General features: G+C 40.7%; 3 protein-coding genes across 9 annotated transcripts in view; 1 reads left to right on the top strand and 2 right to left on the bottom strand.

Annotated features, from left to right (window-relative positions):
* Positions 1 to 21674, bottom strand: part of LOC139530045 (solute carrier family 66 member 2) — an 81457-nt gene extending 59783 nt beyond the window's left edge. For 3 of the 4 annotated variants that reach the window (XM_071326086.1, XM_071326088.1, XM_071326089.1), the window contains exons 1-3: positions 21449 to 21674; positions 16431 to 16687; positions 16104 to 16237 (exon numbers count right to left, since the gene is read on the bottom strand). In XM_071326086.1, coding sequence (XP_071182187.1) covers positions 16104 to 16237; positions 16431 to 16639 — 343 coding nt within the window. In that variant the 5' untranslated portion in view covers positions 16640 to 16687; positions 21449 to 21674. The remainder of the gene's footprint in view (positions 1 to 16103; positions 16238 to 16430; positions 16688 to 21448) is intronic. The other variant, XM_071326087.1, reaches the window with a different exon arrangement.
* A 217-nt stretch (positions 21675 to 21891) lies between these two features.
* LOC139530044 (heat shock factor-binding protein 1-like) lies at positions 21892 to 23937 on the top strand. The gene is made up of 4 exons (XM_071326085.1): positions 21892 to 22065; positions 22574 to 22640; positions 23125 to 23251; positions 23798 to 23937. Exons 1-3 carry the CDS (start codon positions 22021 to 22023, stop codon positions 23247 to 23249), a joined length of 237 nt encoding a protein of 78 aa, XP_071182186.1. The 5' UTR covers positions 21892 to 22020; the 3' UTR covers positions 23250 to 23251; positions 23798 to 23937.
* A 1685-nt stretch (positions 23938 to 25622) lies between these two features.
* Positions 25623 to 27982, bottom strand: part of LOC139584796 (DNA topoisomerase I, mitochondrial) — a 35250-nt gene continuing 32890 nt past the window's right edge. For all 4 annotated transcript variants that reach the window (XM_071326082.1, XM_071326083.1, XM_071326081.1 and 1 more), the window contains exons 16-20: positions 27532 to 27646; positions 26644 to 26771; positions 26417 to 26514; positions 26176 to 26325; positions 25623 to 26006 (exon numbers count right to left, since the gene is read on the bottom strand). In XM_071326082.1, coding sequence (XP_071182183.1) covers positions 25904 to 26006; positions 26176 to 26325; positions 26417 to 26514; positions 26644 to 26771; positions 27532 to 27646 — 594 coding nt within the window. In that variant the 3' untranslated portion in view covers positions 25623 to 25903. The remainder of the gene's footprint in view (positions 26007 to 26175; positions 26326 to 26416; positions 26515 to 26643; positions 26772 to 27531; positions 27647 to 27982) is intronic.

The raw sequence follows: 27982 nt of genomic DNA, 5'->3' as shown, positions 1-27982 counted from the left end.
AGTGGCACCGTCATAGGATGGCACCTTTCGAACAACTCAGTTCGTCAAATTTCTGCCCCTGCTAGAGCATCCCCGGTCAACTGTAAGTGCTGTTATTGTGAAGTGGAAACATCTAGGCGCAACCACTCCTCAGCTGTGAAATGGTAGGTCACACAAGCTTACAGAACGGGACAGCCGAGTGCTGAAGCGCGTAACATATAACAATCGTCTGCCTCTGGAAGCAACGTCAGCGCAAGACCGGTTGTTGGGAGTTTCATGAAATGGGTTTCCACGGCCGAGCAGCCGCACAGAAGCCTAAGATCACCATGCGCAATGCCAAGCGTCGGCTGGAGTGGTGTAAAGCTCGCCACCATTTTACTCTGAATCCCGCTTCACCATCTGGCAGTCCGACGGACAAATCTGGGTTTTGCGGATGCCAGGAGAACACTACCTGCCCCAATGAATAGTGCCAACTGTAAATGCTACAGTATTCAATGACATTCTAGACGATTCTGTGCTTCCAACTTTGTGACAACAGTTTGGGGAAGGCCCTTTCCTGTTTCAGCATGACAATCCCCCTGTGCATAAAGTGAGGTCCATACAGAAATGGTTTGTCGATATCTGTGTGGAAGAACTTGACTGGCCTGCACAGAGCTCTGACTTCAACCTCATCGAACACCTTTGGGATGAATTGGAACGCCAACTGCAAACCAGGCCTAATTGCCCAACATCCGTGCCCGACCTCACTAATACTCTTGTGGCTGAATGGAAGCCTTCCCAGAAGAGTGGGGGCTGTTATAGCAGCAAAGGGGGGACCAACTCCATATTGATGCCCATGATTTTGGAATGAGATGTTTGACGATGTAGTGTATATGGCCCTGGGCTTAGCTATACCACAGCCTCTGCCATAGAAACAAACGGAGCATGGCTTTGTGTCCAAGGTTACACCTTCGCAATGCAAAAAAAACCGCCAGTCTGTAGCAAAAACCGTTAAAAAAAAAATTATTTTACCGGAGCTCCACACAAATTAACCATCATGAGTAAGGAACTCAATATTTCAAGGGAAATTTATATATTTTTTTAACTTTATATTCATAATCTCCAACATATGTGAAAATAGAGAGTTTGTCTTGAAGTCAAAAAAATTGCTAAGTGTTTCCAATGACATAAACCAATTGGTAGACAATTAGTAGGCACCGCCTACTCATAATTGGTTAAAATCACGATGCACACCGATGAGGTCATTGGAAACACTTATCCTCCTCCATCTTTTTTTCCACAGAACATAGAAACGTGCCATTTTCAGATATGTTGGGGTGGTGCTGGAGATGATGAATATGAAGTTCAAAAATGTAGAAATTTCCCTTTAAAATAAACCCTGTTAAATCTATAAAAAACATTTGTCACAGAAAATAGATGATTTGCAGAATGGATGAGATGGAGGTCATTACCACTCAATAAATTAATAGGGACATTTTAGACATGCTGCAGAATTTTCTATCCCATCAAGGTGTGCCAAGGTTAAAAAAAGGTTGGGAACCACTGCTCTAGGGAGCCAATTTCATCAACCTGTCTGTCACACCTGTACCTTGTCATCCTCTGACGCACAGGAAGCGAGAGGGGGGGAAGACAAGAGAGATTAATTAAGGCCTCAATGACTGGAGATAAGAGGGAAGGCAGGGGGAAATTGGGACAGTGGTGGAAAGAGAAAAGTGTCTGCTAAGAGGGGATTGAGATATACTGTAGTTAACAGGGAGCTCTAGCCTTGCAGCCCATCTATAGACAGCCCTCTGGGAGCAAACAAAACATATAGAGCCTCTGTCTGCTCTGGATTGACAGTACTGTCAGAGTCATGGGAGAACTAGTGATCAATGGTGTTGGTGCAATAAGTCCTGTTTTCCCATCTTACACTACTGTGTGTGTGTCTGTGTGTGGGTGGGGGGGAAGAACCAGGACACTTAGGTCAAAGATGAGCTCATGAATAAATAAATTGGCCACAAATAAGCAACGGTATTCTGACAGGCCCATAGTGCAGCAACTGTCAATATGTATTGGTGACAGGAGGCACCGTGATTTAGAATTCTGCACAATGTCAATACGGTGCGACATTATTAAAGGCGCCACAAAAATGTCAATGAAAAACATCCCAACAAAATAAAGTACAAACACCGGGGTCACGCGAAGACACTTCCTACACTGTCTAACTACAAGTCAGTCTGCTGCGTAGGCTATCTGCTGTGTTTCTTGCCCTTTTTAATAATTCATATGACCCTGTGGGAGTAGCCACTGGCAGAAGTCTGACTCGACCTTTCCCAGAAGAGGACTGAGCACTCGGAGTTCTCCATGTTTAAGAGGCCCAGGCATATCACCAACACCTAACCAGAAACAGAGCTTATGCAAACATTCCCATGGGGATTCTTTTAAAACATGCACACAGTCAGAGCCATGGACAAAAGGACAACATAACAATTAAGTTAACTTCAGCAAAACCAACTCTGAAGAAGTGTTGGCTACTGATTACATTTTGCTTATGTCACCAACTGTACTCTACTCACACACCCCCTAGCTTCATTTGACTTATCTAGGCTTTAAATTACACACAGTGTACACCTCTGTGTAAATAGTAATAAACGCTCAGCCTGTGCTGAGAGCGGTCACACCGGATTCACCTTGCTGCAATGCTGCAGATAACGCTGCCTGAGCTGCAGACAGACTGGCAGTCCCAGTCCAAACCGCAGTAGAGTAGACCCTACATACACTGAGCAGCACAGCCAAACTCATCCAAAACAAACAGACCACTCCACTAAGGCACCTGGCATAAGTACTCACTGTACACAGTCATCACTCCTCAAGGAAGCCTACCTCTGAGTCAACAACACAGCCACTGTCCATTCCCTCACTTTCTACACAGTGACAGGTAGTATATGACAAAGAGATATGAACAGACAGGATGGTGGGTGCAGCTGTGACCAGTAGATGGCTCTGTTAATTCATTAGTACATACAGGTAACTGCCAAAATAAAGGATAGAACATATATTCAAAGCAGGTGCTTCAACGTAGGTGTGGTTCCTGAGTTAATTAAGCAGTTAACATCCCATCATGCTTAGGGTCACGCAAAAGTTGGCATTAATAAAAACTGAACTTGACGTGAGAATGTGCTTGTCCTCCCGCAAACTTTAGACCATGTGTACGCAGTTTCTAGTGGTTGAAGCATTGAATTGCAAGACAAAAGTAGCGTAGTAGCCTTGTGCAAATGGGGAATATATGATGACACTATTATTCATAACAAAAAAAACAGGTAGCTAAATAGGTAGCTAATAACAAGATGCAATCGTTTGCTGTTAGTGAGAAGAGCGAAAATCGATTTATAACACATAACCAATGCAGAATAAATTCCTCATATTTTCTGGCCATGGTGAGTTCATATTCCCTAAGTAGCCATACAACACCCATACGCATCTGTCATTTAATTGGACCTATTAAACAGGCTATTATAATTTCAGTTTTTGCTCTATGCATCTGAAAAGGAGAGCGGTTTATAACATGCAGTATAATTTAACAGGTGAACAGACAGATGCACATGGGTTGATATTTTGCATGGAAGTGCGTTACAACTGTAAGTAGGCCTACTGTAATCCAAGTAGACAATGTTTCAGAATTCACGGGCAGTGCCGTATATTTAGGTTTGGGAAAAAGTAAATGTAAAACATTATTGATTCAATCGATCTGTTTACAGGTCCACAACAATTTATAATTGTTTCTGTCTTTCAGAAACAGTCAGATAGAGCAAATGTAACTGCAAAAGAAAACATTCTGCCAACACCTCCAAAGACATTTGTTCAAGTTTGCAATTGCCATTTCCTTTAGATACTGTCTTGGCCTAATTCCAATATTTCCAAAGTATACAGCAAATAAGGGCGTTATTTGTATCTGTTTTTATTATGGATCCCCACTAGCTGCCAAGGCAGCAGCTACTCTCCCTGGGGTCCAGTTAATACTTTTTATTTATTTATTTAACTTGCCAAGTCAGTTAAGAACAAATTCTAATTTACAATGATGGCCTATATTGGCAGTTATACAATTTTAAAAACATCACAATACATTCACAACATATTAAGTGTGTGCCCTCAGGCCCCTACTCTACAACACAAAATCCATGTGCCTATGTTTATGTTGCTTCACAGTCCCCGCTATTTCATAAGGTGTATTTTTTATCCGTTTTTTTTAAATCAAATTTTACTGCTTGCATGAGTTACTTGATGTGGAATAGAGTCCAATGTAGTCATGGCTCCATGTAGTACTGTGCACCTCCCACAGTCTGTTCAGGACTTGGGGACTGTGACGAGACCTCTGGTGGCATGTCTTGTGGGGTATGCATGGGTGTCCACGCTGTCCACCAGTAGTTCAGACAGACAGCTCGGTGCATTCAACATGTCAATACCTCAAACAAATACAAGTAGTGATGAAGGCAATCTCTCCTCCACTTTGAGCCAGGAGAGATTGACATGCATATTATTAATGTTAGCTCTGTGTACATCCAAGGGCCAGTCGTACAACCCTGTTCTGAGCCAATTGCAATTTTCCTTTGTTCCTCTTTGTGGCACCTGACCACACAACTGAACAGTAGTCCAGGTGCGACAAAACTAGGGCCTGTAGGACCTGCCTTGTTGATAGTGCTGTTAAGAATGCAGTGCACACTTTATTATGGACAGACTTCTCCACATCCTAGTTACTGTTGTATCAATATGTTTGGACCATGACAGTTCACAATCCAGGGTTACTCCAAGCAGTTTAGCCACCTCAACTTGCTCAATTTTCACATAATTTATAACAGGATTTAGTTAAGGTTTAGTGAATGATTTGTCCCATACACAAAGCTTTTATTTATTTTTTAAATATTTAGGACCAACTTATTTCTTGCCAGCCATTCTGAAACTAACTGCAGATCTTTGTTAAGTGTTGCAGTCATTTCAGTTGTTGTAGTAGCTGACGTGTAGTGTTGAGTCACCCTCATACATAGACAAACTGGCTTTACTCAAAGCCAGTGGCATGTCGTTAGCTATAAAGCAAATAGTAATAATAATAAAAATGGGCCTAGACACCTGCCCTGGGGAATTCCTGATTCTACTTGGATTTTGTTGGAGGCTTACATTAAAGAACACCATCTGTGTTCTGTTAGACAAGTAACTCTTTATCCACAATATAGCAGGTGTAGTAAAGCCATAATACATACGTTTTTCCAGCAACAGACTATGATGGATAATGTCAAAAGCCGCACTGAAGTCTAACACCTACCATAATATTTGAGTCAATTTCTCTCAGCCAATCATCAGTTTAAGTGCTTTGCTTGTTGAATGTCCTTCCCTATAAGCGTGCTGAAAGTTTGTTGTTTACTGTAAAATAGCATTGTATCTGGTCAAACAAAATTTTATCCAAATGTTTACTAAGGGTTGGTAACAGGATGATTGGTCGGCTATTTAAGCCAGTAAAGGGAGGCTTTACTATTCTTAGGTAGGGGAATAACTTTTGCTTCCCTCCAGGCCTGAGGGCACACACTTTCTAGTAGGCTTAAATTGAAGATATGGCAAATAGGAGTGGCAATATTGTCCGCTATTATCCTCTAATTTTCCATCCAAATTGTCAGACCCCGGCAACTTAACGGAATTCAAAATTACAATGCTTGTCTTTCATAATTTGGTCAGATATACTTGGATGTGTAGTGTCAGCGTTTGTTTTTGGCATTACATGCCTACATTTGCTAATCTTGCCAATTAAAAAAATGAAAGAGGTTGACAATATCAGTGGGTTTGGTGATGAATGAGCCATCTGATTCAATGAATGATGGAGCGGAGTTTGCCTTTTTACCCAACATTTTATTTAAGGTGCTCCAAAGCTTTTTAATATCATTCATCTTTGTTTCATAGTGCAGTTTAGTCACATGATTTCTCAATTTGCAGTACGTTTGCCAATCAGCAACGTAACAAACTAACATACTTTTTTAGGAGAGAGTGGTCTGCGCGCAGGCAGCTCCAGATAATTTGACTGACAGTTCTGCCTAGTGATGTACGCTAGTTCCGCTTCAGAAGCAGTATTCCTTTACAGACACGTAAAATGACTGTTAAGTGGCGCTTTGAAACTATCTTCAGAGAAGGTTTCGTGTCAGCATTAGAAACAAACATGCCGTAGCTGGGGTACTTTCAAGGCGGCACATTCCATATGTCTGAAAAGGCTACAATAGAGTTCCAGACCATTGTAGAATCTATTCCAAGGTGCAATGAACCTGTTCTGGCCCGTGGTGGCCCAACATCCTAATAAGATACTATGTCGGTATTTCCTTTATTTTGCCAGTTACCTGTACATGTGATTCAATTATTAAACAGGCTGCATCAACAACATTCACTCACCTTTGAGTGTTGCAGAAGGATTTGTGATGAGATTTGAGGGTATACATTAAAATAGTTACCTATTCTTGAGGTTGGGAGTGAGGCTACACAATAAAACTTGGTGAAAAAAAACTTGGTGATAAAACTTGGTGAGGTTAAAATCTTCTTGTCAATAGGGGGGCGCTGTTTTCACTTTGGAAAAAATCGTGCCCAAATTAAACGGCCTCGTACTCTGTTCTAGATCATACAATATGCATATTACTATTACTATTAGATAGAAAACACTCAGAAGTTTCTAAAACTGTTTGAATTATATCTGTGAGTAAAACAGAACTCATTTGGCAGCAAACTTCCATACAGGAAGTGAAAAATCTGAAAACGAGGCTCTGTTTTAGGGCCTGCCTATTCAACTGGCTTTTATTTATCGATATGTATGCACTTCATACGCCTTCCACTAGATGTCAACAGGCAGTGGAAGGTTGAATGGGGTGTCTAGCTTGATCTGAGGCCGAATAAGAGCTTTTGGAGTGACAGGTCAGCCATTTTGTCAGTTTTCCACGGCGCGCGAAGGAGCTCCACATTGTCTTCTGAAAAGCGTTCGGTATACACGGCAAATATCTCCGGCTCTGATTTTATTTGATACATATGAGAAAAACATCATAAAGTAGGATTTTTCAACCGAGTTTGATCAGTTTATTCAACGTTTATTGGGACTTTTGGAATTTTCCGTTCTTTGCGCCAAGAGAAGATGGGCATGTTCGCGCCACATGGCTAGCCAATGTTGCTAATTCGACAGAAGAAATGGACATTCTAAAACCAAACAACGATTTATTCTGGACCAAGGACTCCTTGCACAACATTCTGATGGAAGCTCAGCAAAAGTAAGACACAATTTATGATGTTATTTCGTATTTCTGTGGAATATGTAGAATCCAACAGGGCGGAGAATATGTGAGCGCTGTCTCACAATAATGCATTTTGTATGTTGTAGTAAAGTTATTTTTAAAAATCTAACACAGCGGTTGCATTAAGAACCAGTGTATCTTTCATTTGCTGTACAACATGTATTTTTTAGTAAAGTTTATGATGAGTTCTTTGATTAGATTAGGTGACTGTCCAAAATATCTCCGGAGATTTTGGTGAATTGTTGCTACATATTCACAATGTATAACCACGATTTGCAGCTCTAAATATGCACATTTTCGAACAAAACATAAATGTATTGTATAACATGATGTTATACGACTGTCATCTGATGAAGTTGTTCTAGGTTAGTGATTAATTTTATCTCTATTTGTGGGTTTTGTGAAGGCTACCTATGCGGTGGAAACATGGTGAAAATATGCCGTTGTGTGTTTGGCTATTGTGGTTAGCTAATATAAATACATATTGTGTTTTCGCTGTAAAACATTTAAAAAATCGGAAATGATGGCTGGATTCACAAGATGTTTATCTCTCATTTGCTGTATTGGACTTGTGATTTCATGAAATTATATTATATTATATGATATCCCTGTCCCGTTAGGCTAGGCTATGCTGGTCAGCTTTTTTGATGAGGATGCTCCCGGATCCGGGATGGGTATGAAGTAAAGGTTAATAAAGCAGATTGTGCACTCTAGCTCAGCCAAGGCCAACACTGACTTTAACATCAGTAGAGAGCAATATCCAAACTCAGCAGAGCCATACAGGAACTATGAGCCACAAGGTCTTCACGCGAGAAGCTTTCTGAGGAAAACTGTGGAGAGAATGAATCTCCCTTTCCCACTCCAGACACACGTCACACATGATGTTGACTCTCACCGACAATAAAGCGAGTAAACCTTTCTTTAGGGACCTTGATGTATTGAGTAGAAATGCTCATTTCATTCCATCTAGTCCCCCATCTATCAGTAAGTTTCACTTAGTTTGTAATTCTTAAAACATTATTTTGCAGCACTCGGCAGCATGAAAAAAACAGTACCTTCATCCTTCATCTTTGCAACTTAAAAGTTGCTAAAAAGGTTATAATAACAATCTGTATTTCCTTTTCCCCTTTTCCTCAGTCCACGTCCAAAACCTGCATCATAAGGGCAACCTGTTATGTATGGCCTTTGGGCAGTCAGTGGAAGTCAGAGCAAAGTCATTCAAGTGTTGAGCAGAGCCAATGACACTGAACACAGTGAAGTGCACATTACAACACATTACACAGCACTCTCTCGTTATTTCCTGGTGGTTATTTAATGGACTAGTCCTTGAGGTGCTATTCCAAATAATGTGCTGAGAAAACACCTGCTCGGACATATTTCGTTTTACCGTTGAGTGCCTTTAGGGTATCTTATGCACATATACTACCTACTGACCTCAGGTAACCCCCACTAAAGGAAGCTAATTGGCATCTACCAACACAGGTACTTGTCTGCATGTGTTTTTGGTTTATAGTTGTGTGTGTGTGTGTTCAGTGGTTCGTCCTTTAAAAGTTGCAGCGTACTAAGGCACAGCTTGCATGGTGCTGCAGAATTCTATGGCACGTTATTTAAGTGTGAACCACTGCTCCCATTAATACTAGTTAGTGCTAGTTTGACCACCAGAGGGCATCTTTGAGAAGCATTTGATAGCCTTCAATAGTGGCTGTACTAGAGAATTTAAAACCTTTTTTGTAAGAACATAGAATATGGGTCTGATTTTAAGAAATGTTGCTTAATTCATTTGATTAATATTATGGTGTTTCTATTCCAAGTAAAACTGAAAAACCCTCGGCTTCCAATAGGATGGAACAGAAAACACGTTGTACAACGTGACGGTCGGGAGTAGTCTACAGTACTGGGCTATTTAGCTAAAGAATCCCCGTGTCGTGCGGGCACGTGGGTGACCAGGGTTCAATTCCCCGACGGGGAGGAAGGAGTAGGCTGTCCTTATAAATAAAAATTTGTACTTGAACTGATTCCATATGTGTTATTTCATAGTTGATGTCTTCACTACTATTCTACAATGTAGAAAATAGTCAAAATAAAGAAACCCTGGAATGAGTAGGTGTGTCCAAACTGTTGACTGGTACTTGCTTAATATTACAGTGTTTCTATTCCAAGCAAAACGGAAAACCCTCTGGGTTTCCATTTGGATGGAACTTCAATATGCACTTTAAATAAGACCTACACCACTTTTAACAGCACATTACTCAACACTAGTGAGACTCATGTCGCCTACAGTAGGCCTACAGTATATAGACAAATATGACCTGACTCTCCACTAATAATTACATATAGAGGATTGGAGGATTCTAAATTAAAACCAAAAGCCGCCTCATGGGTCTTCTGGTGGCAGCCGGCACGGGTATCGAACCTGCATCTGTAGCAATGCATTTTGCACTGCGCCACTCAGGAGGCCCTATCCACAAAGTATCAAAATACAGAGAGGTGTTGGTAAAGGTATATTGTCCTGCTAATAGCCCACCATGGGCTATTATAATACTGTATGGTGTCCAGGTCAGGATAACCAAAACATTTCTTTAAAGACTATCAGAAAGAATGTTAGTACTTATTTATTTTAATCCAAAGCCATGAATGAGTGAGTCACTCAGCTTTATGTAGGTGACGGGCTATATGACTGTGCCATCAACTTGATAATATACATATATAATCGATATTTGAGGTTATTTCGTTTTCAAAAAAACAAAAGTAAGCGATAGTAATTTGAACAATGGACAAAATAATATTTATAAAGGCCAAAACATTTATTTCTGTTTATAGAGAAATGCTGGGCCAATTGTGCGCTGCCCTATGGGACTCCCAATCACGGTCAGGTGTGAGAAGTTTGTTCCCTACTACGACCTGTTCATGCCCTCCCTCAAACACATCGTGCCATAATAATAATTTTTGTTTTATTATTTGTTTTGTCTTTTCTGGTGGATTAAACTGAAAATTGCAACTAATCACAGCCGGTTGTGATACAGCCAACCTAACTTAGAAATGCATTTCACGATAGAATTCCTCCTCTACCCTTCTAGGCAAGTCTATTGTCCAGCTACCTGCTAATAGCCACAATGGCACAGTACAACGTGAACGTGTGTGGTTGAAAGAGTATTTTCCAGTAAGCAACAATTTGTTACCTTCATTAGACAACTTTGTTCCAATATGTGTAATTCAGTGATATTTATTCCCATAGTAATTCATTATGATCCATAACTAAATAAACATCTGCATTTTGAAAGAGTATTTTAATCATCATTTTATTAACTCCAACTAAAATGTAGTTTAAATAACTATCTGCATTTTGAATGTATTTTATTAATGAAAGCATAAAGACGTTGAAGAAATACTGTACTGCTGTTTTGAGTTAGAAATGTAACACTTCAGAGCACTTAAGCATCGAATACATTGCAGGTAGGGGGATGTTCACACCTACAGTAGCCGGGCTATAAAGAGTCTATTGTCCTGCTAATCGGGCTACAAGTGTTTGAAAACCTGTGTTTTCAAAATGCCACCAGCTGTCCATCACTACTGTAAATAAAAACACAGCATCTTGTTTACATCTTGTTTACATTCTTTATTGTAACCACAATGTCACAAATAATTTGTACCTACCTTTCCAATTACTTTTAAAGTTTGGTATTCATTTGATTAATATTATGGTGTTTATATTCCAAGAAAAACCCTCTAGGTTTCCGTTAGGATGGAACGGAAAATATGGCGCTGTACAACGTGACGGCCCGGAGTTGGCTACAGTGCTGGGCTATTTAGCTAAAGAATCCCATGTGTCGTGCGTGCACGTGGGAGACCGGGGTTCAATTCCCCAACGGGGAGGAAGGAGTAGGCTGTCCTTGTAAATAATAATTTGCTCTTACTTGACTTGTCTAGTTAAAAGTTTATCATAACATTTCTACACCCTAATTGTAGTCTAACCAACACCCAAACGGAGATCAAGTGAAAATAAAAATATCATTGTCCCCATGCTTGTCTCAGAACAGCTTGAAACAGAGCTAAAAATAGTTGTAGGCTTTTGCTTCAAATCCTATTGCTTCTAACTTCAATATGCTCTTTAAATAAATAAGATTTACACCACTTTTAACAGCACATTGCTCAACACTAGTGAGACTCATGTTGCCTACGGTAGGCCTACAGTATGTCGGAACATTTCCGACAATGATCGTACTTTCTGGAAAAATGTCCTCTGGTCTGATGAAACAAAAATAGAACTGTTTGGCCATAATGACCATTGTTATGTTTGGAGTAAAAAGGGGGATGCTTGCAAGCCGAAGAACAACATCCCGACTGTGAAGCATGGGGGTGGCAGCATCATGTTGTGGGGGTGCTTTGCTGCAGGAGGGACTGGTGCATTTCACAAAATAGATGGCATCATAAGGAAAATTATGTGGATATATTGAAGCAACATCTCAAGACATCAGTCAGGAAGTTAAAGCTTGGTCGCAAATGGGTCTTCCAAATGGACAATGACCACAAGCATACTTCCAAAGTTGTGGCAAAATGGCTTAAAAGACAAAGTCAAGGTATTGAAGTGGCCATCACAAAGCCCTCACCTCAATACTATAAAAAAATTCTGGGCAGAACTGAAAAAGAGTGTCCGAGCAAGGAGGCCTACAAACCTGACTCAGTTACACCAGCTCTGTTAGGAGGAATGGGACAAAATTCACCAAACTTATTGTGGGAAGCTTGTGGAAGGCTACCTGAAATGTTTGACCCAAGTTAAACAATTGAAAGGCAATGTTACCAAATACTAATTGAGTGTATGTAAACTTCTGACCACTGGGAATGTGATGAAAGAAATAAAAGCTGAAATAAATCATTCTCTATACTATTATTCTGACATTTCACATTTCATAAAATAAGTGGTGATCCTAACTGACCTAAGACAGGGAATTCTTACTAGGATTAAATGTCAGGAATTGTGAAAAACTGAGTTTAAATGTATTTGGCTAAGGTGTATGTAAACTTCCGACTTCAACTATATTGTCCTGCTAATAACAGGGTTAATAATATATCTGTGAGAATATCCAAGGGGCTTTTATATAATTCAAAATTAATAGTAATCGCTTGGTTTAAAAAATAATCTTTTGGAAATGATTGTTTTCAAATAACCTAAAATGAGTCCATTCTTAAACATGGGGTGAGACTGTTACTAATTTGTAAATAAAGCCAGTATGTTATTTAGAGTGATTTATTACCGTTTTTAGAGGGAGAGAAACCAAAAACCTACAGTCATCTCATGGGTCTCCCAGGTGAGGCCAGCACGGGTATTGAACCAGTATATGTAGCAACACAGCTTGCACTGCTATGCAGTGTCTTAGATCTTTGCACCACTCAGGTGCTGTACAACATGACCGGCCGGGAGTGGCCTACAGTACTACAGTAAGAGCAAAATAATCCTAACAAAATAAAAGAATAAAAACCTTAGTATAACAACAGTTTTAGTAAGTAATACTGAAGTCATGCACAATTATAAGTTTCTATTTAGGTTTATGTAGACTGTACTTTCCTTACCTCAGGGACATCCTGCTCTATGGCAGCCAGCACAGCAGCACCTGTCCCCATGTAACCATACCACATACAGTGGTTGCTCCACTAAAAGTTTTGTGATTATGCTGCGGGGCTTAGAGGTAATTTGTGGTTTAGTACGGTACCCTGCGTCACCACTTCATTCATTGTCAGTTAGTGACACAGTAGGACCCAAAAGCATAATCAGTGCTCTAACTCCCCCTTGCACTGGTCTGGAGCAATGAAGTGGTGACGCAGGGTACCGTACTAAACCACAAATTACCTCTAAGCCCCGCAGCATGCTGCTACAGGTGCTGCTGTGCTGGCTGCCATAGAGCAGGATGTCCCTGAGGTAAGGAAAGTACAGTGGTGATTAGCAGGTTTCAGATGGGGAGCGAGGGGAAGGGATAGGTGGGGAGGGTTAAGGGCTATTCTGAGTATATACCATCACACCCCTCCATCCCCTCTGAAATCAGACACGTTGCCTGCCCTTCAGCAGAAGGAAGTAGCGTTCCTGTGGCGTTGACAGTCTACTGTAGTGTCTGTGGACAGGGTGATTAGGAGCAGTCAAAACAGAATTCTCTATTGGTTTGGATGCTGAGCTCCTGGGAGACAGGACTGAAAATGGATGGAGTAAATAGTGAGACTCTCCAGCTCCCAACAGGGGACAACAAATTCAGACAGTCTGGAACTCTGCCTTAGCAGACTATACTCATGACAAGACTACCAGGAAATTAAACTCTCATTCCGACACTCTCTCACAGACATCTATGCCCCAGTAAGGGTTATCTACAGTATAACACAATCTCAGACACGCGCGCATGGGTACACACACCCCATACTAACTCACCGATATCTACACCATGAATAACCTCACCATGAATAACTTAACCTCTCTTCACTAATCAATCAACATGAAAGGTACATTATTAGTGCCAAGAAGTTAGGGATCTAATAACTTTTAAATTATTGGAATATTACGAGATTTCATTTCGTTCTCAGTCTGCAGCCTAATAAAAAGCTGCCTTAAGATTGGCTCTGTAATTGTGCTGAAAGAGATTAAAATCAATCTGTGTGCAAACATAATTACCCATAAATCCAGTCCATAAAAGCTGACTGAGCATGAACTTGGACAGACTCTGGTCCTCCCGGGTCCCCAGTACAATGGCTACTAGAGTACAGCCAGTCACTCTAAAAGGGTCTTCACATACATGCTACACATATACTGCAATGTAAACTTGTGACCTTGTCACGTCTCGACCGCTACCTCAGAGGTAACACACGACACTCGCCCCCCTCTAAACAGGGCGGTGTAAACAGAAATGTCTCATTGAGTCAACACATAATAGCAAAGCAACGTTTTTGAAACAGCTTTGAGTTTTTACATGAAATAGTAACAGCCGGTTACATTCTGTAAATGTCGCAGTGTTTTTTTGTTTGTTGCTAGACCGCACTGTGCCACTGAGGTCCAGGCAAGAATCAACTCCCCAGGGGATTATTAATATTTTAAATTCGCTATTTGCCTTTACCTCATATAATGACTTCCATGATACTGATCAAATGATGCCTGTTTTTTCAAAGATAAGCTTAAACTACCTACCGCATTAAAGTTAAGAGCAACCATCTAACTATGGTTCAGCTAAACGTCAGCATTCAGCTACAGCCAGCACGTTTATGTGAAGATATAGAAATTATTCTGTTTCGCTAGCTAACGTTACCTAGCTGTGTAGCCAATATTATAATAACATGTACGACACTATGATAGCGTTACTCTACTTTTAGTCGTAGTGGAGGGGTAAACATTCATAATCGATATGCTAACATTACTTGATCATGAAGCATGTTGTTAGCGAGTAGGAGTCAGCGGTGTATTGTCAGCTAATTTAGAAAATAAACCCTTTATTTGTCTGCACATACTTGTGGATTGTTGCATTATTCAAGGGTGTAATATGGTTTGGTTGCATTATTTAATATTGTAATACTGTACGTTTCAGAATAAAAGTTGTCACATTGTTAAATAGTTTGTGCTAACTGGCTAGTGGCTATTGTGATATTTATGGTCAATTTGAGCTGAGGACCAAGAATGTCGTGTTTTTTTCCCCATTTTTTATGATCACAATCTTGTGAAACACAAACCCTCCAAGATCCCCTCCACAGTTCCCCAATAGCTGTCCCACAACCATTCGAGACCCCTCCGACAGTCCCCCCCCCCGAAAAAAAATAAAAATAATAATAGAATTAATTCCATTCCCCACCCCCAAGAACCCCCCAATGCACCAACAATAAAGAGAATGAACTGAAGAGAAAAAAGGAAAAGACAGAAGAAAACAGCAAACAACAATGCAAAAAAACAAAAAAACAATTTAAACAAAGGACATCAAGTCCCATGAAATCATAACAGCAATACCTACTTTATATGTTAGTGTGCATGTCTGGCACTATTACATGTATGTGTGTGTTCTTGTATGTGTTTATTTGAATGAGAGTGTGTGTATATGCATGTGTACAAACACCTGCACGGCATCAGCCTCAGGCAAACCAGCATTAGTTGTAAAAACACTGCCACCGCGAAAGGTAAGGAAAGGATGTAACATGAATTGAAAAGTAGAAATCTCTTTCGGAACTCTGCTCCTCAGACTCTCCTTAATCTCTCGTAGTGGAAATAGGGCCTCAGTTTAGCCCCGACTCCACACACCCTGATAGACGAGACCCCAGCCGCTGATCTCTTTTACGTGACAGCCCTATGCATATATCCATCCAACATTTCCCCTTTTCTCCACACTAATCCTCGTAATATCAACAAAAAAATAAATAATAAAATCACTCAATTCAACAGGACCCCAGGCGTAAACATAGTGTACCATCTATAACATCCAAAAATCTAAACAAGAAATGACTTAAGACTGTGTGTGAGAGAAAGAGAGCAAGCGAGAGCGCAAGAAATAGAACAAGAGAGATATTCCAGAGGCCTGAGTGATTATACCTTCTCCTATGGCCCCCCCTTTTGGCAAGAGCTCAGTGTTGAAACAGAGCTCCACTTCATATCCTTATATGTACACTATGTGATGAGTGATCATTTGTCAAATGTGATGAGCTGTAATTGGCAAGTACTGTACATGCAGCATATTTAGCCATAGCTATTGCCTCTCAGGTGATATTAAAGAGTGTGTGGACTTAATGGTTGGGACTTAATAAATGTGTAATACATGTGTTTTTACAGTAACCTACAAGTGAAGTAGGGCTATTTGCCTGATGTGGTTATGGTTTGGTTACCTGTGAAGTGGTGCTGGTTGGTGCTGACCCGATTGGCTTGCTGGATGTTGCAGCAGAGGTGGAGCATAGATAGCATGGTGATGATCATCACCACACTCTGGAGGAGCAGAGTCAGTTCAAACTGCTTCCCTATCCTGTAGGTAGACATTACAGTAACTAATCAAAATTCTGCACAGACAACGCTCACTTCCTCTAACCACTTAGTTTTTTTCTATCCATATGTTTAATGTAAACACAATAACCTGCAAACTGCTGTATGAGCATACAATAGTTTATTCGGTTCACTTTGAAATCAGTCCCAGTGACCCTTCTCTCCGATGGCCTCACCAGAAGAAGATGCGAAGGATGTTGGCGATGAGCAGCAGCAGGCAAACACGGGTGGAGAATCCCTCAGTGTTGCTGCTCCTCTGGATCTCCTGGTACTGAGGCACGTAAGGCAGGGCCCCTCCAAACACCATCACACAGGATGCCAGCCACGACAGCAAGGTCCACGAGCCCTCCATGTCCTCCTCCTGGATGTCCACCTCGATGTCCATCTCTAGCTAGGGCCTCAGACGGCAGCCTGGCCTCAGTCACACCCAGACCTGTGGAGTGGACAAACAGATACTCCTGATGAACAAGCTTAGAAATGAATAACATGTGTTGTTAGAGAACATATCTTTCACCCTCTTGTACCCTTAAAAGCTGAGTTACCAACAAACTGCATGCACCATCTCCCACTCAGTCAAGACTCAACAACAATTCCAATGCACCTCAATATCAAAATATTTCTGGCTAACAACTTTACTGTGATTATCAATTAAAATTGTCAAAAAATACAAAAATAGCTTCTTAGCAAAGAGACAAGTACTTTGCTAAGACTATCTGGGGTGGTCTGGGTGGGGAGGGGAAAACTGAAAACTAGCTGTTATTGGCAGAGAAGTTTGAAACTCTTTCTTATTGGTCTATTAACTAATTTACTGCCTGGTGATTTCACCAAGCAGGCCAAAACTCCAGCCCACCAAAACAGGCTGAAATTTCAGACGGCCTTTTCAAACAGCTCTTACACTAAAGAGGCATTATCATTTTCACGAGGGCGAACGTGCATAAATATGGCAGAATTCAGATATGACGTCATTGTTCTAGCAATATCCAAAGTTTTTCAACTAAGGAGCACGATATTGTTCAATGTGCCATCAGCACAATCTACTTTGTTTTTTCAAATTGACAGGATCTTGAAGATAAAATGTAAATCATGTATACTCTGCTAATAATCATATAAAAATAAAAAGTAACGGAGAACAATTTACAATACGGCAAAACAAGTAATTTATGGTAGGTGGATGGGGCTGCCATCATTATGCACCTCCGCTATTTCACAGTATTATTCCAACCTCAGTGTAGAATAAACATACATACAGTTGAAGTCGGAAGTTTACATACACTTAGTTTGGAGTCATTAAAACTCGTTTTTCAACGACTCCAAAAACTTCTTGTTAACAAACTATAGTTATAGCAATTCGGTTAGGACATCTACTTTGTGCATGACAAGTAATTTTTCCAACAATTGTTTACAGACAGATTATTTCACTGTATCACAATTCCAGTGGATCAGAAGTTTACATAAACTAAGTTGACTGTGCCTTTAAACAGCTTGGAAAATTCCAGAAAATGTCATGGCTTTAGAAGCTTCTGATAGGCTTTTTGACATCATTTGAGTCAAATGGTAGGTGTACCTGTGGATGTATTTCAAGGCCTACCTTCAAACTCAGTGCCTCTTTGCTTGACATCATGGGAAAATAAAGACATCAGCCAAGACCTCAGAATTTTTGGGGGTAAACGTCCACAAGTCTGGTTCATCCTTGGGAGCAATTTCCAAACGCCTGAAGGTACCACGTTCATCTGTACAAACAATAGTACGCAAGTATAAACACCATGGGACCACGCAGCCGTCATACAGGCTGCTCAGGAAGGAGACGCGTTCTGTCTCCTAGAGATGAAAGTACTTTGGTGCGAAAAGTGCAAATCAATCCCAGAACAACACCAAAGGACCTTGTGAAGATGCTGGAGGAAACCGGTACAAAAGTATCTATAATCGACATAACCTGAAAGGCCGCTCAGCAAGGAAGAAGCCACTGCTCCAAAACCACCATAAAAAAGCCAGACTACGGTTTGCAACTGCACATGGGGACAAAGATCGTACTTTTTGGAGAAATGTGTTTGGAGGAAAAAGTGGGATGCTTGCAAGCCGAAGAACACTATCCCAACCTTGAAGCACGGGGTGGCAGCATCATGTTGTTGGGGTGCTTTGCTGCAGGAGGGACTGGTGCACGTCACAAAATAGATGGCATCATGAGGCAGGAAAATTATGTGGATATATTGAAGCAACATCTCAAGACATCAGTCACGAAGTTAAAGCTTGGTCGCAAATGGGTCTTCCAAATGGACAACGACCCCAAGCATACTTCCAAAGTTGTGGCAAAATGGCTTAAGGACAACAAAGTCAAGGTATTGGAGTGGCCATCACAAAGCCCTCACCTCAATCCTATAGAACATTTGTGGGCAGAACTAAAAAAGCGTGTGTGAGCAAGGAGGCCTACAAACCTGACTCAGTTACACCAGCTCTGTCAGGAGGAATGGGCCAAAATTCACCCAATTTATTGTGAGAAGCTTGTGGAACGCTACCCAAAACATTTGACCTAAGTTAAACAATTTAAAGGCAATGCTACCAAATAGTAATTGAGTGTATGTAAACTTCTGACCCACTGGGAATGTGATGAAAGAAATAAAAGCTGAAATAAATCATTCTCTCTACTATTATTTTGACATTTCACATTCTTAAAATAAAGTGGTGATCCTAACTAACCTGAGACAGGGATGGTTACTAAGATTAAATGTCAGGAATTGTGAAAAACTGAGTTTAAATGTATTTGTCTAAGGTGTATGTAAACTTCAAACTTCAACTGTACATACACTACCGGTCAAAAGTTTTAGAACACCTACTCATTCAAGGGCTTTTCTTTATTTATACATTGTAGAATAATAGTGAAGACATCAAAACTATGAAATAACACATATGGATTCATGTAGTAACCAAAAAAAAGGGTTATACAAATCAAAATATATTTTGTATTCTTCAAAGTAGCCACCCTTTGCCTTGACAGCTTTGCACACTATTGGCATTCTCTCAACCAGCTTCATGAGGAACGCTTTTCCAACAGTCTTGAAGGAGTTCCCACATATGGCTGCTTTTCCTTCACTCTGCGGTAAAAAGAAAAGAAAATCCCTGGAATGAGTAGGTACTGTATAACACAGGAAAATAAACTTTTTGATTGAATAGGGCCTTTAAAACATGAGTCACCTTGCCACCCACACCCATTCTCTCACACCCTGATCTGAATGAAGGATATCCCAAAAAGTCCTCTAGTAATATGCCAATGTCGCAAACCTGTAAAGAGACCAAGGTTTTCCTCTAAGCAGCACTGCTATATCATAACCCTGAAGACAGACCCTCTGACACGCTCTGCCTTGTCTCTCTCTTTGCTGGAACACAGAACTGCTGCTAAAGAGTTTAAAGCTTTGAGAATGCAAATATTTCCAGAACAGTCCATGAGCTGTTACTATTGTCCTTCCATTTTACAGTGAACATTACTACTATACATACCACTACACTTGAGTTATTGCCTTTTCCATAGAGAGCATTCTAGAGGGGATAAGATAGATAATGCTCTCTCTTATTAGTCTCCCCTCTACATAAAATGTAGCATGTTGTCTTAACATTTGCAGAAGCCAAATATGGAGTCCTCTTAAATATAATGCATACAGAACTGCCAGTATTTAAACTTTTTTCCCCCCTCTCTTTGGCCCAATCTCTCAAATGACTTTTGAGAGGGTAGAGTAAAACAAAAGTTCACCTTTTTCCCTAGGCAACCAGAGGAAGAATATTGAAACAAAATGTCACTTCTACATCTGCATTGCTTGCTGTTTGGTGTTTTAGGCTGGGTTTCTGTATAGCACTTTGTGACATCGGCTGATGTAAAAAGGGCTTTATAAATACATTTGATTCACTCTTTCTGTAAAAAGAGCTCTTTGGGGTGTGCTGAAGAAAATATGGCTGTTGAACTGTTCCGAGCAATGTAGACCACAAGGCCCATATTGATGCAATGTTCACAGTTGACTTAATACTACCTCCACATGTTCCCACAGAGTGACTGATCGAGACATCTAGAGGATAAACAGAGATACTTAATTACATTAACACATCTGTTACTCTGCATAACTCAGCTATACTAAGTATGACATGATTTCTACCAGATCATGTCATACTTCCAGGATTCCGCTCAATTAAACATTCAGTAGGGGGACGGCAGGCAATAAAGGAAGAGGGAACTGGGAATACAGAAAGAGTGGGTGACATTTCACAGGCAATAGATACTTTGGTGACATTCAAAGTCTGTCAGGGAAAATACACATTTTGTCATTTCGTATAGAGCAGCATGTGAAACGTGACTGTGTAAGAGCTGCGATGTCATTAAAATTGAGCAAAAGGTCACAAGTTGAATGTTCTTTGCTTACTTTTTCAGTTGAACATTAAGCTACAGTGAATAACTGATAGACTATCCAATAATAACCAAAATAAAATGTTCCAGTGTTTTCTTTACCATGTGCTTTTAGGCTACAGAGTTTAGGTGTGCTTTCATTCAATGTCTTTGTCATACTAGGATACCTGTATTTGGAAGACTTGGGAAAAACACTTATGTAAGCAAAGCATGGGCTTCAACATGGGGTTGGGCTTCAACATGCCTCAACATACAGGTTAATTATCATATGCCTAGTTGCATGAAAAATTCCAAATATTCTACAATTCTAGTGCCTGTACTACCCAAAATCTGAACTTTTTGTACAAGTTAGAAAGTGAAGAAACCAGACTTTGTCTTGAGGAATAAAGAACATCTCCCAGCAATGGATTCCCCCATCTCAGAATTTCAGATCAATTTAAACCCCTTTGGATTGACTAAACACCTGGCAGAAGCTGTCTTTGAGATAATATTCCCGGGGCAATGTAGTAAGTAATCTGTACATCGACAGGATAATAAACTGGTAACACGTGAAAGAAAAAAATGACCAAAGAATACAAGACCATAGAAAAAAATAGAATTGCAGCGTGCGCGCCGATAGACGGCCATCGACAGTTTCGCTTGGAGGAAATTGATGTACATTGTGTACACTAAGAAAACGTGCACATTTTCCTTTAGGTTTTAGGCAGATGGCCTACCTGCATGGTCGGTCACGCGTTTGGTCTTCGAATATCCTGAACAATGACTTAATAACATAGAAAGTGAGAAAAAAAAATACTTTATATTTACTTCAAATATACTGCGGTTGCAGACGTTGTTCACCACTGAACATACCTCTTCCATTCACGCGCAGATTTATTGACAACTCCTCAGTCATGCGCTCCAACCTGTTCATAGACAAATTAGATATACCGTATACAGTACACAGTCTTCACAATTTGACTTCAACCAACGCAACTATTGGCTATGGGAAAACATCTATGGGAGTCACTGCATGACACACACAATGATGATTCGTTTCTCAAATATGGTGTCTTTATTATTGTCACATTACAATGCAGTTCACAGTGTTCTGAGTCCCCCCGCCCCCTCTAGTTTTAATGTGTACACACGTGAAAACCACGGGATTATAATCAGTGTAGCCAGGTTATGAAGCTCTGCATACCAAAAAAAACTCAATGTTCCACAATCCTCCATTCCGTCAGTTTCCTGCTTCAGTGTTCTCGCGAGACAACGTGTTTTGCATCTAGAGCTGCTGGTAGGGAAAGGGATCCTGAATTTATTTCAGCCAAAGCTATTTTTAGCTAGTTAGAGTTCATTGTACACCACTTCATAACACGCGTATCGTTCACAGGAAAAACATGGCAGAAACCGATCCAAAGTCAGTTCAGGACCTTACTAATGTGGTGAGTTTATTACAATGACAGTGTCGCTAGATAGCCAAATTAGATTGCTAACACCATTCAACCAGGCCTGGAAGGGATATTTGTCAATGTGCATTAGCCAATGATTTCAATAGCCTGTAGCCAATACATTGGATCGTATGAAACATCTCAGGAGTAGTGAATCTACTCTACACCGATCAGCAAAATAGCTCATCACCACCAATGGCTCCTACTGCTGTAGCTACATCTCCCATGATCATTCTGCATAGCTTGCTACCTAGTGTAAACACACGGATCACAAAACGACCAATTTGTATGTGCTTTGAATCATGCTAAATAAAGGTCGACCAAATGATTCTGAATTGACCCCAAACCAGCCGTGCAGTATAGGCTAATTTGCCTTTTGGACTATCTGTATAAATTGCATGCAAGAAGGGTCACATTTGGTCATTGAATACCGGTAACTAGATATAACATCAGCCTGTTTTATGTTGATACTGCTCTCTAAACTGTGCCCTCATGTTGTTAGGTCCAGACGCTGCTGCAACAGATGCAGGACAAGTTCCAGACCATGTCTGACCAGATCATCGGGAGAAATATCCTTCCAGACAACTATCACTCAGAGCTGTCAGTTCAGTTCTGAGCAAAATGCACTGATCAGAAAGGGGACAGCAACATCCCCCACATATTTAGGAAACTTGGTATGGGCCTAGATCTTTCAAATCATAAGGCCCATTTATAAATAAGGGTGTCATACAGTCACACCCCCATTATACCCATTTTATTGCCAAACAACTGTCTTTACTCCATTTTGATGTTGTTTTTTTACATAGGCTAAGTTGTAAAATATTTCTGGTAGCACTTTACATTACAGCACAGAATGAAACGGTAATAACATAGTATAGTGCATAGGAGGAATACATTAGATATACGTCTTACCAGTTGTAGTCTGGGGAATATCTGTGGGTGGTCATCATTCATGTTGTTATGGAGAAAAATTCCAGCCAGCACAACCCACTGGTTGGTGTTATCCAAAGGCCTATTATGGGCCAGCCCATTGTCTTCCTCAACCCTGTTCACTCGATGAGATGAGCACCCGCATTGATGACCTGGAGAAGAACATTGCCGACCTCATGACCCAGGCGGGCGTGGAGGAGATAGAAGGCGTCAAAGAACCACAGATGAAAGAAGGGCAAGGGTCATGAAGGTAATCTGACAGCATCTTAATACATGTTTTCTATTTCTGTATGTTGCAATGGATTATCATTAGTACTCACCTTCTGGCACTCATCGCTGTATCCAAGTCAGTAGTAGTCCTGGATTTACAAAAATTAAGATTTTAGGTGAAAGGTCTATAATTTAAGCTGTGTAAATATCCTTGCTGGCGAACATTGATATTTACCATTTAGAAAATGTCTTATGGGTAGTATTTACATGCCTAAATTAAATTATAGTTTAGGCCTACCCTTTGATGTCACTACAATTTAAGTTGATCAAATGTGTAATTGATGGACAACTTTATGTTTATTAGTTATAAGCCATTTCAAAATGAATTATTCAGAATCTCTGAACTGCCTTTGACTTGAATTGATGGCAAGTGCTTCGTAGGTCTATAGGTAGATGATTGCAGTTAGGAACCGTAAAACTTCTGTAATTTTACCAAATTAATTCCATCTGGAAAAGTTAATGCATCTCTCCCATACAGTAGATAAGTGTTTGCTCAACCAACTAAAAAAAACAGTGTCAATTACAGGTTGCCAAGTAACAAGATGTCAAGGACTTTCTCCAGGAGTAGCATACTTTTCCACTGTAACCATTAATTATTTTGATTTGGTGTGTTGTAAAGTTATTTTTTATATTGACTATTGCAATAAAAGTAACAGTTCTTATGTAGTGACTTGAAGATTTATTTGAAAATGAGTATTTCCCTCAGAACTTTTCTGCCCTATGAGTAATGGTTGATTGAAGTATACAGTAGAAGGCAAGCCAGTGATAAACAGCACTCTGTGCCAAGTAGAATGCATTCCAAATTCAACTGACTTTTGGTTTGTGTTAAATAACTTAAATAGAGCAATCTTAAACCAGTCTCATTCTTAGGAAATAAATCAACATATTAGTTTCTTGTTTGCTTGTTTTTAAAAACAGCCTGAATGCCCTGAACCTATCTTATGGGGCTTTGAGAGACATGCCTTCATGTGTGCATCAGGATAGTGTCGCATTAGAGCAGAGTTCCCTAACTGGTGCCCCATAGGCCAAAATAGGCCCCCAAGTTAGATTTCTTTCTGTTGGAAATAAGACAAAAAACCCAGCAAATCAACTCCAACTGGAAATCTGTTCCAAAGTATTCCCACGTACAATAGAGATGTGATCGTTTACAAATGTAACCAAATATTTTTGCAGTCAATTTGCAGTCTACAAATTATTTTTAAGTATGGTCAGGGGGCAAGAACATCCGCTCAAGAATATATACATATATATATATTTTTTTTTTTAAATGGCCCGCGGCTGAATCTACACTGAACAAAAATATAAAACGCAACATGTAAAGTGTTGGTCCCATGTTTCATGAGCTGAAACAAAAGATCACAGAAATGTTCCATATGCACAAAAAGCTTATTTCTCTCAAATTCTGAGCACAAATGTATCTACATCGCTGTTAGTGAGCATTTCTCCTTTGCCAAGATAACCATCCACCTGACAGGTGTGGCATATCAAGAAACTGATTAAACAGCATCTTCATTTCACAGGTGCATCTTGTGCTGGGGACAATAAAAGGCCACTCTAAAATGTACAGTTTTGTCACAACACAATGCCACAGATTGGGTTATGGTATGAACAGGCATACGCTACGGACAACGAACAACTGCATTTTATCCATGGCAATTTCAATGTGCAGAGATACCATGACGAGATCCTGAGGCTTATTGTCGTGCCATTTATCCGACACCATCACCTCATGTTTTAGCATGATGATGCATGGCTCCATGTCGCAAGGATCTCTACACAATTCCTGGAAGCTGAAAATGTCCCAGTTCCTCCATGGCCTACATACTCACCAGAAATGTCACCCATTGAGCATGTTTGGGATGCTCTGGATCAACGCGTATGACAGCATGTTCCAGTTTCCGAAGGAGATGTGTCGTGCTCCATGAGGTAAATGGTGGGAACACCAGACACTGACTGGTTTTCTGATCCACGCTGCTACCTTTAAGGTATCTGTATTCCGTCATGTGAAATCCATAGATTAGGGCCTAATGAAGTTTTCAATTTACTGATTTCCTAATATGAACTGTAACTCAGTAAAATCTTTGAAATTGTTGCATTTATATTTTTGTTCAGTATAGTTGCTGATCCCTGCACTAGAGGTTATCTTGACTGAACAACAATCAGACCCTAACACTTTCAATTCCTGACTCTTTACATTGCACACCAAGTCACACCTGACATCACTCCATCCACATGGACAGCTCTATGACTGTGGTGATAACATCCATTCATGATGACCTTAGGCGAGACATGCTAAAGGCATGTCTGATAACAGAGGAGCTGACATGCAAAAAACACAGAAGAGGCTTTGCTGTTCTTTTCTTAAGAAACTTTATTAAATGTTTATAAAAGGAAACGTTCTCCATACTTTCTAGAAGATCATCTTAGTTTACCATTAACAATAGTAAAAAAAATAATTAAAAAGTGCCAACAGCAATACAACAATTAAACTTGGAAAAAACTTGCTGTGAAGTGGAGGGAAAAATTCAAGGGTTCTGTAGTTCAACACATGGGCAGTTAAAACCAGAGAGCAGAGGATAAAACCTGCCTCCTAGTCTTTACATTTAGGTAGAACTAAAGAGTAGAGGCTGACTTAGAATATAAAATCTGCCCCGGTCATGTCAACAGCCCAGGCAAACTTATCCCTCTGAGATTTGTTATAAATTTTGTCCAGGGGCACCTCCATGTTCTTACACCTATGGTGAGGGCAAAACGTATAAGAAATAATGCACAACATTAATAACTGGATAATAATGTATGTTGCAAATGCGTGTGAATACATAATTTAGGTGCCAGATGCACATACAGTGTCATATTTCAGACCTGTTTGTGTGTGTGTGTGTGTGTGTGTGTGTGTACCCTCACCAGGCCACGCTGATGCGTGGGTCCAGGTAGTTGAGTTTGGAGGTGCCCAGTGCGATCTGCTTGTTCTCCTCTCGGTTTGTGGCCTGAACCTCCATCTTCATAAGCTGCTCCTCACAGCGCTGCACAGCCTTCTTCTTACGCTCCACCACCCTGAACACACACAGGAGTTCAGTCTGAATATTGTCTGCCCTGTTGAGCAATCATTTTCCCTGTCTGTCTGCTGCCAGTAAGGGCAACTCACGCCTGCAGCTTGCTGTCTGAACTGTGAGCTTGGACCTCCTTCTTGGCCAGCTTCAGCTCACTCTTGGCCAGGGCCAACTGCTCCCTCCTGCCATCAATCTGGAAATGGTGTATGACGAGAGAGGGCAGACTGAAGTAAACATTGAGCTAAAATAGGACACGACAACGTCACTATCATATATCACCCTCGATTTATCTATGTATCAAGTATCTGTTGATCCCCCTCACCTTGGACTGGAGGTTGGCCATAGACTGATCAAAGGTCTTTGGCGGCACCCGCTGGTGGTTACAAAGAACTGCAACAGCTCGGTTGGCCCTGTTGTAGGAGAGCAGCTTCTCTGCCGGGTTGTCTGTCACTGTGGAACAACAGGGGAACAAAGGACTATGAATGTTGGTGGTGAGTGAAGTTAATACCTTAGCTCATTGGAAATACATAAGCTCACTGGTCATTACAAGATAAAGTGGATGGCTTAATTCAAGCAATATATACAGAGCAGTCAAACGTTTAATGTGCAGAGGGGGTGAGTGAATGTTTGATTACCAGACCACCAGGGAGCACTCCATTTCCTTTCTGTACCTCCAGAGACCCTCCCCCTGGCCAATGTACTCTTCCCCCACCCAGATCATTCTCACTTGCACCTGCTTGCCTTTGAACACATGCACATGTCTAATTTAATTAGAGGGTGCTACCCACACTGAACAGATTTAATCTCAGTAACAATCCAGAGAACCATCCCACCATGAGAGGGGAAAGAGGGGAGGGAGGGGGATACTGGGCCCCAGCAAAACATAGGGACTAACAATGTAATAACTCAGCACGCTGAGAGAATCTCAGCCAACATACTGCAAGCAGGGACACTAATACAGAGTGAACACAGAACATGCTGGGACTGATACACAACAGTGTTCTAAAGGAATGAATCACTGCTGAAATTAACAGGCAGGGCATGAGATGCAGCTCCATAGCGGGATCTTGCAGGAGTTCTAAACATAGCCATTGCATTCACAGACATTTGAACAGGTTGATGGACAAGTCTGGTAAACAAATGCTATAAAAGAACAGGTGCACCTCTAAGGATGGCATGTAAATGTATGTGTGGTGTTTGGGGGACGTACTGTTGGACAGCTGTCGGAGCTGCTCCTGCAGGGTGATGGAGGCGTTGAAAGTCCTGAATACCTTAGCAGTCAGGCCAGGCAGCAGGGATGACAGGTGCTTATTCAACAAGCACGTCTAGAGGGAGGAGACACACATACGCAAGAATCGAGAACTGGATCGAGACAGGTGTGAAAAAGTATGTCCAGAAACACTAGATGGCAGTATAGTCCTGATGTTTGAACTCAGTATTCCATAAAAGGCCCAGAGTAGTCAAAAACATGATTTGCCTGTTATATACTTTCCCTCAATGAGGTTGGAATAATACTATGAAATTGCAAAATTTATGATAATGCCCTTTTAGTGTAACAACTGTATGAATAGACAGGCTGAAATTTCAGCCTGTTTGTGGTATGGAGTTTAATTAGTTAGACCAATAAGAAAGAGGGTTCCAAACCTTTCTGCCAATAACGG

This window comes from Salvelinus alpinus, chromosome 9, assembly GCF_045679555.1.
Source record: "Salvelinus alpinus chromosome 9, SLU_Salpinus.1, whole genome shotgun sequence".
Lineage (NCBI taxonomy): Eukaryota > Metazoa > Chordata > Actinopteri > Salmoniformes > Salmonidae > Salvelinus > Salvelinus alpinus.
This window is presented reverse-complemented; position numbering and strand designations above follow the sequence as displayed.

What these genes read in the sequence shown, in the direction of transcription:
- LOC139530044 (XM_071326085.1), top strand. Translation starts at nt 22,021, where the DNA reads ATGGCAGAAACCGATCCAAAGTCAGTTCAGGACCTTACTAATGTG. An exon ending in TTCAGGACCTTACTAATGTG is followed by an intron (nt 22,066 to 22,573) that starts GTGAGTTTATTA and finishes TCATGTTGTTAG; the next exon opens with GTCCAGACGCTGCTGCAACA. An exon ending in TGACCAGATCATCGGGAGAA is followed by an intron (nt 22,641 to 23,124) that starts ATATCCTTCCAG and finishes AACCCTGTTCAC; the next exon opens with TCGATGAGATGAGCACCCGC.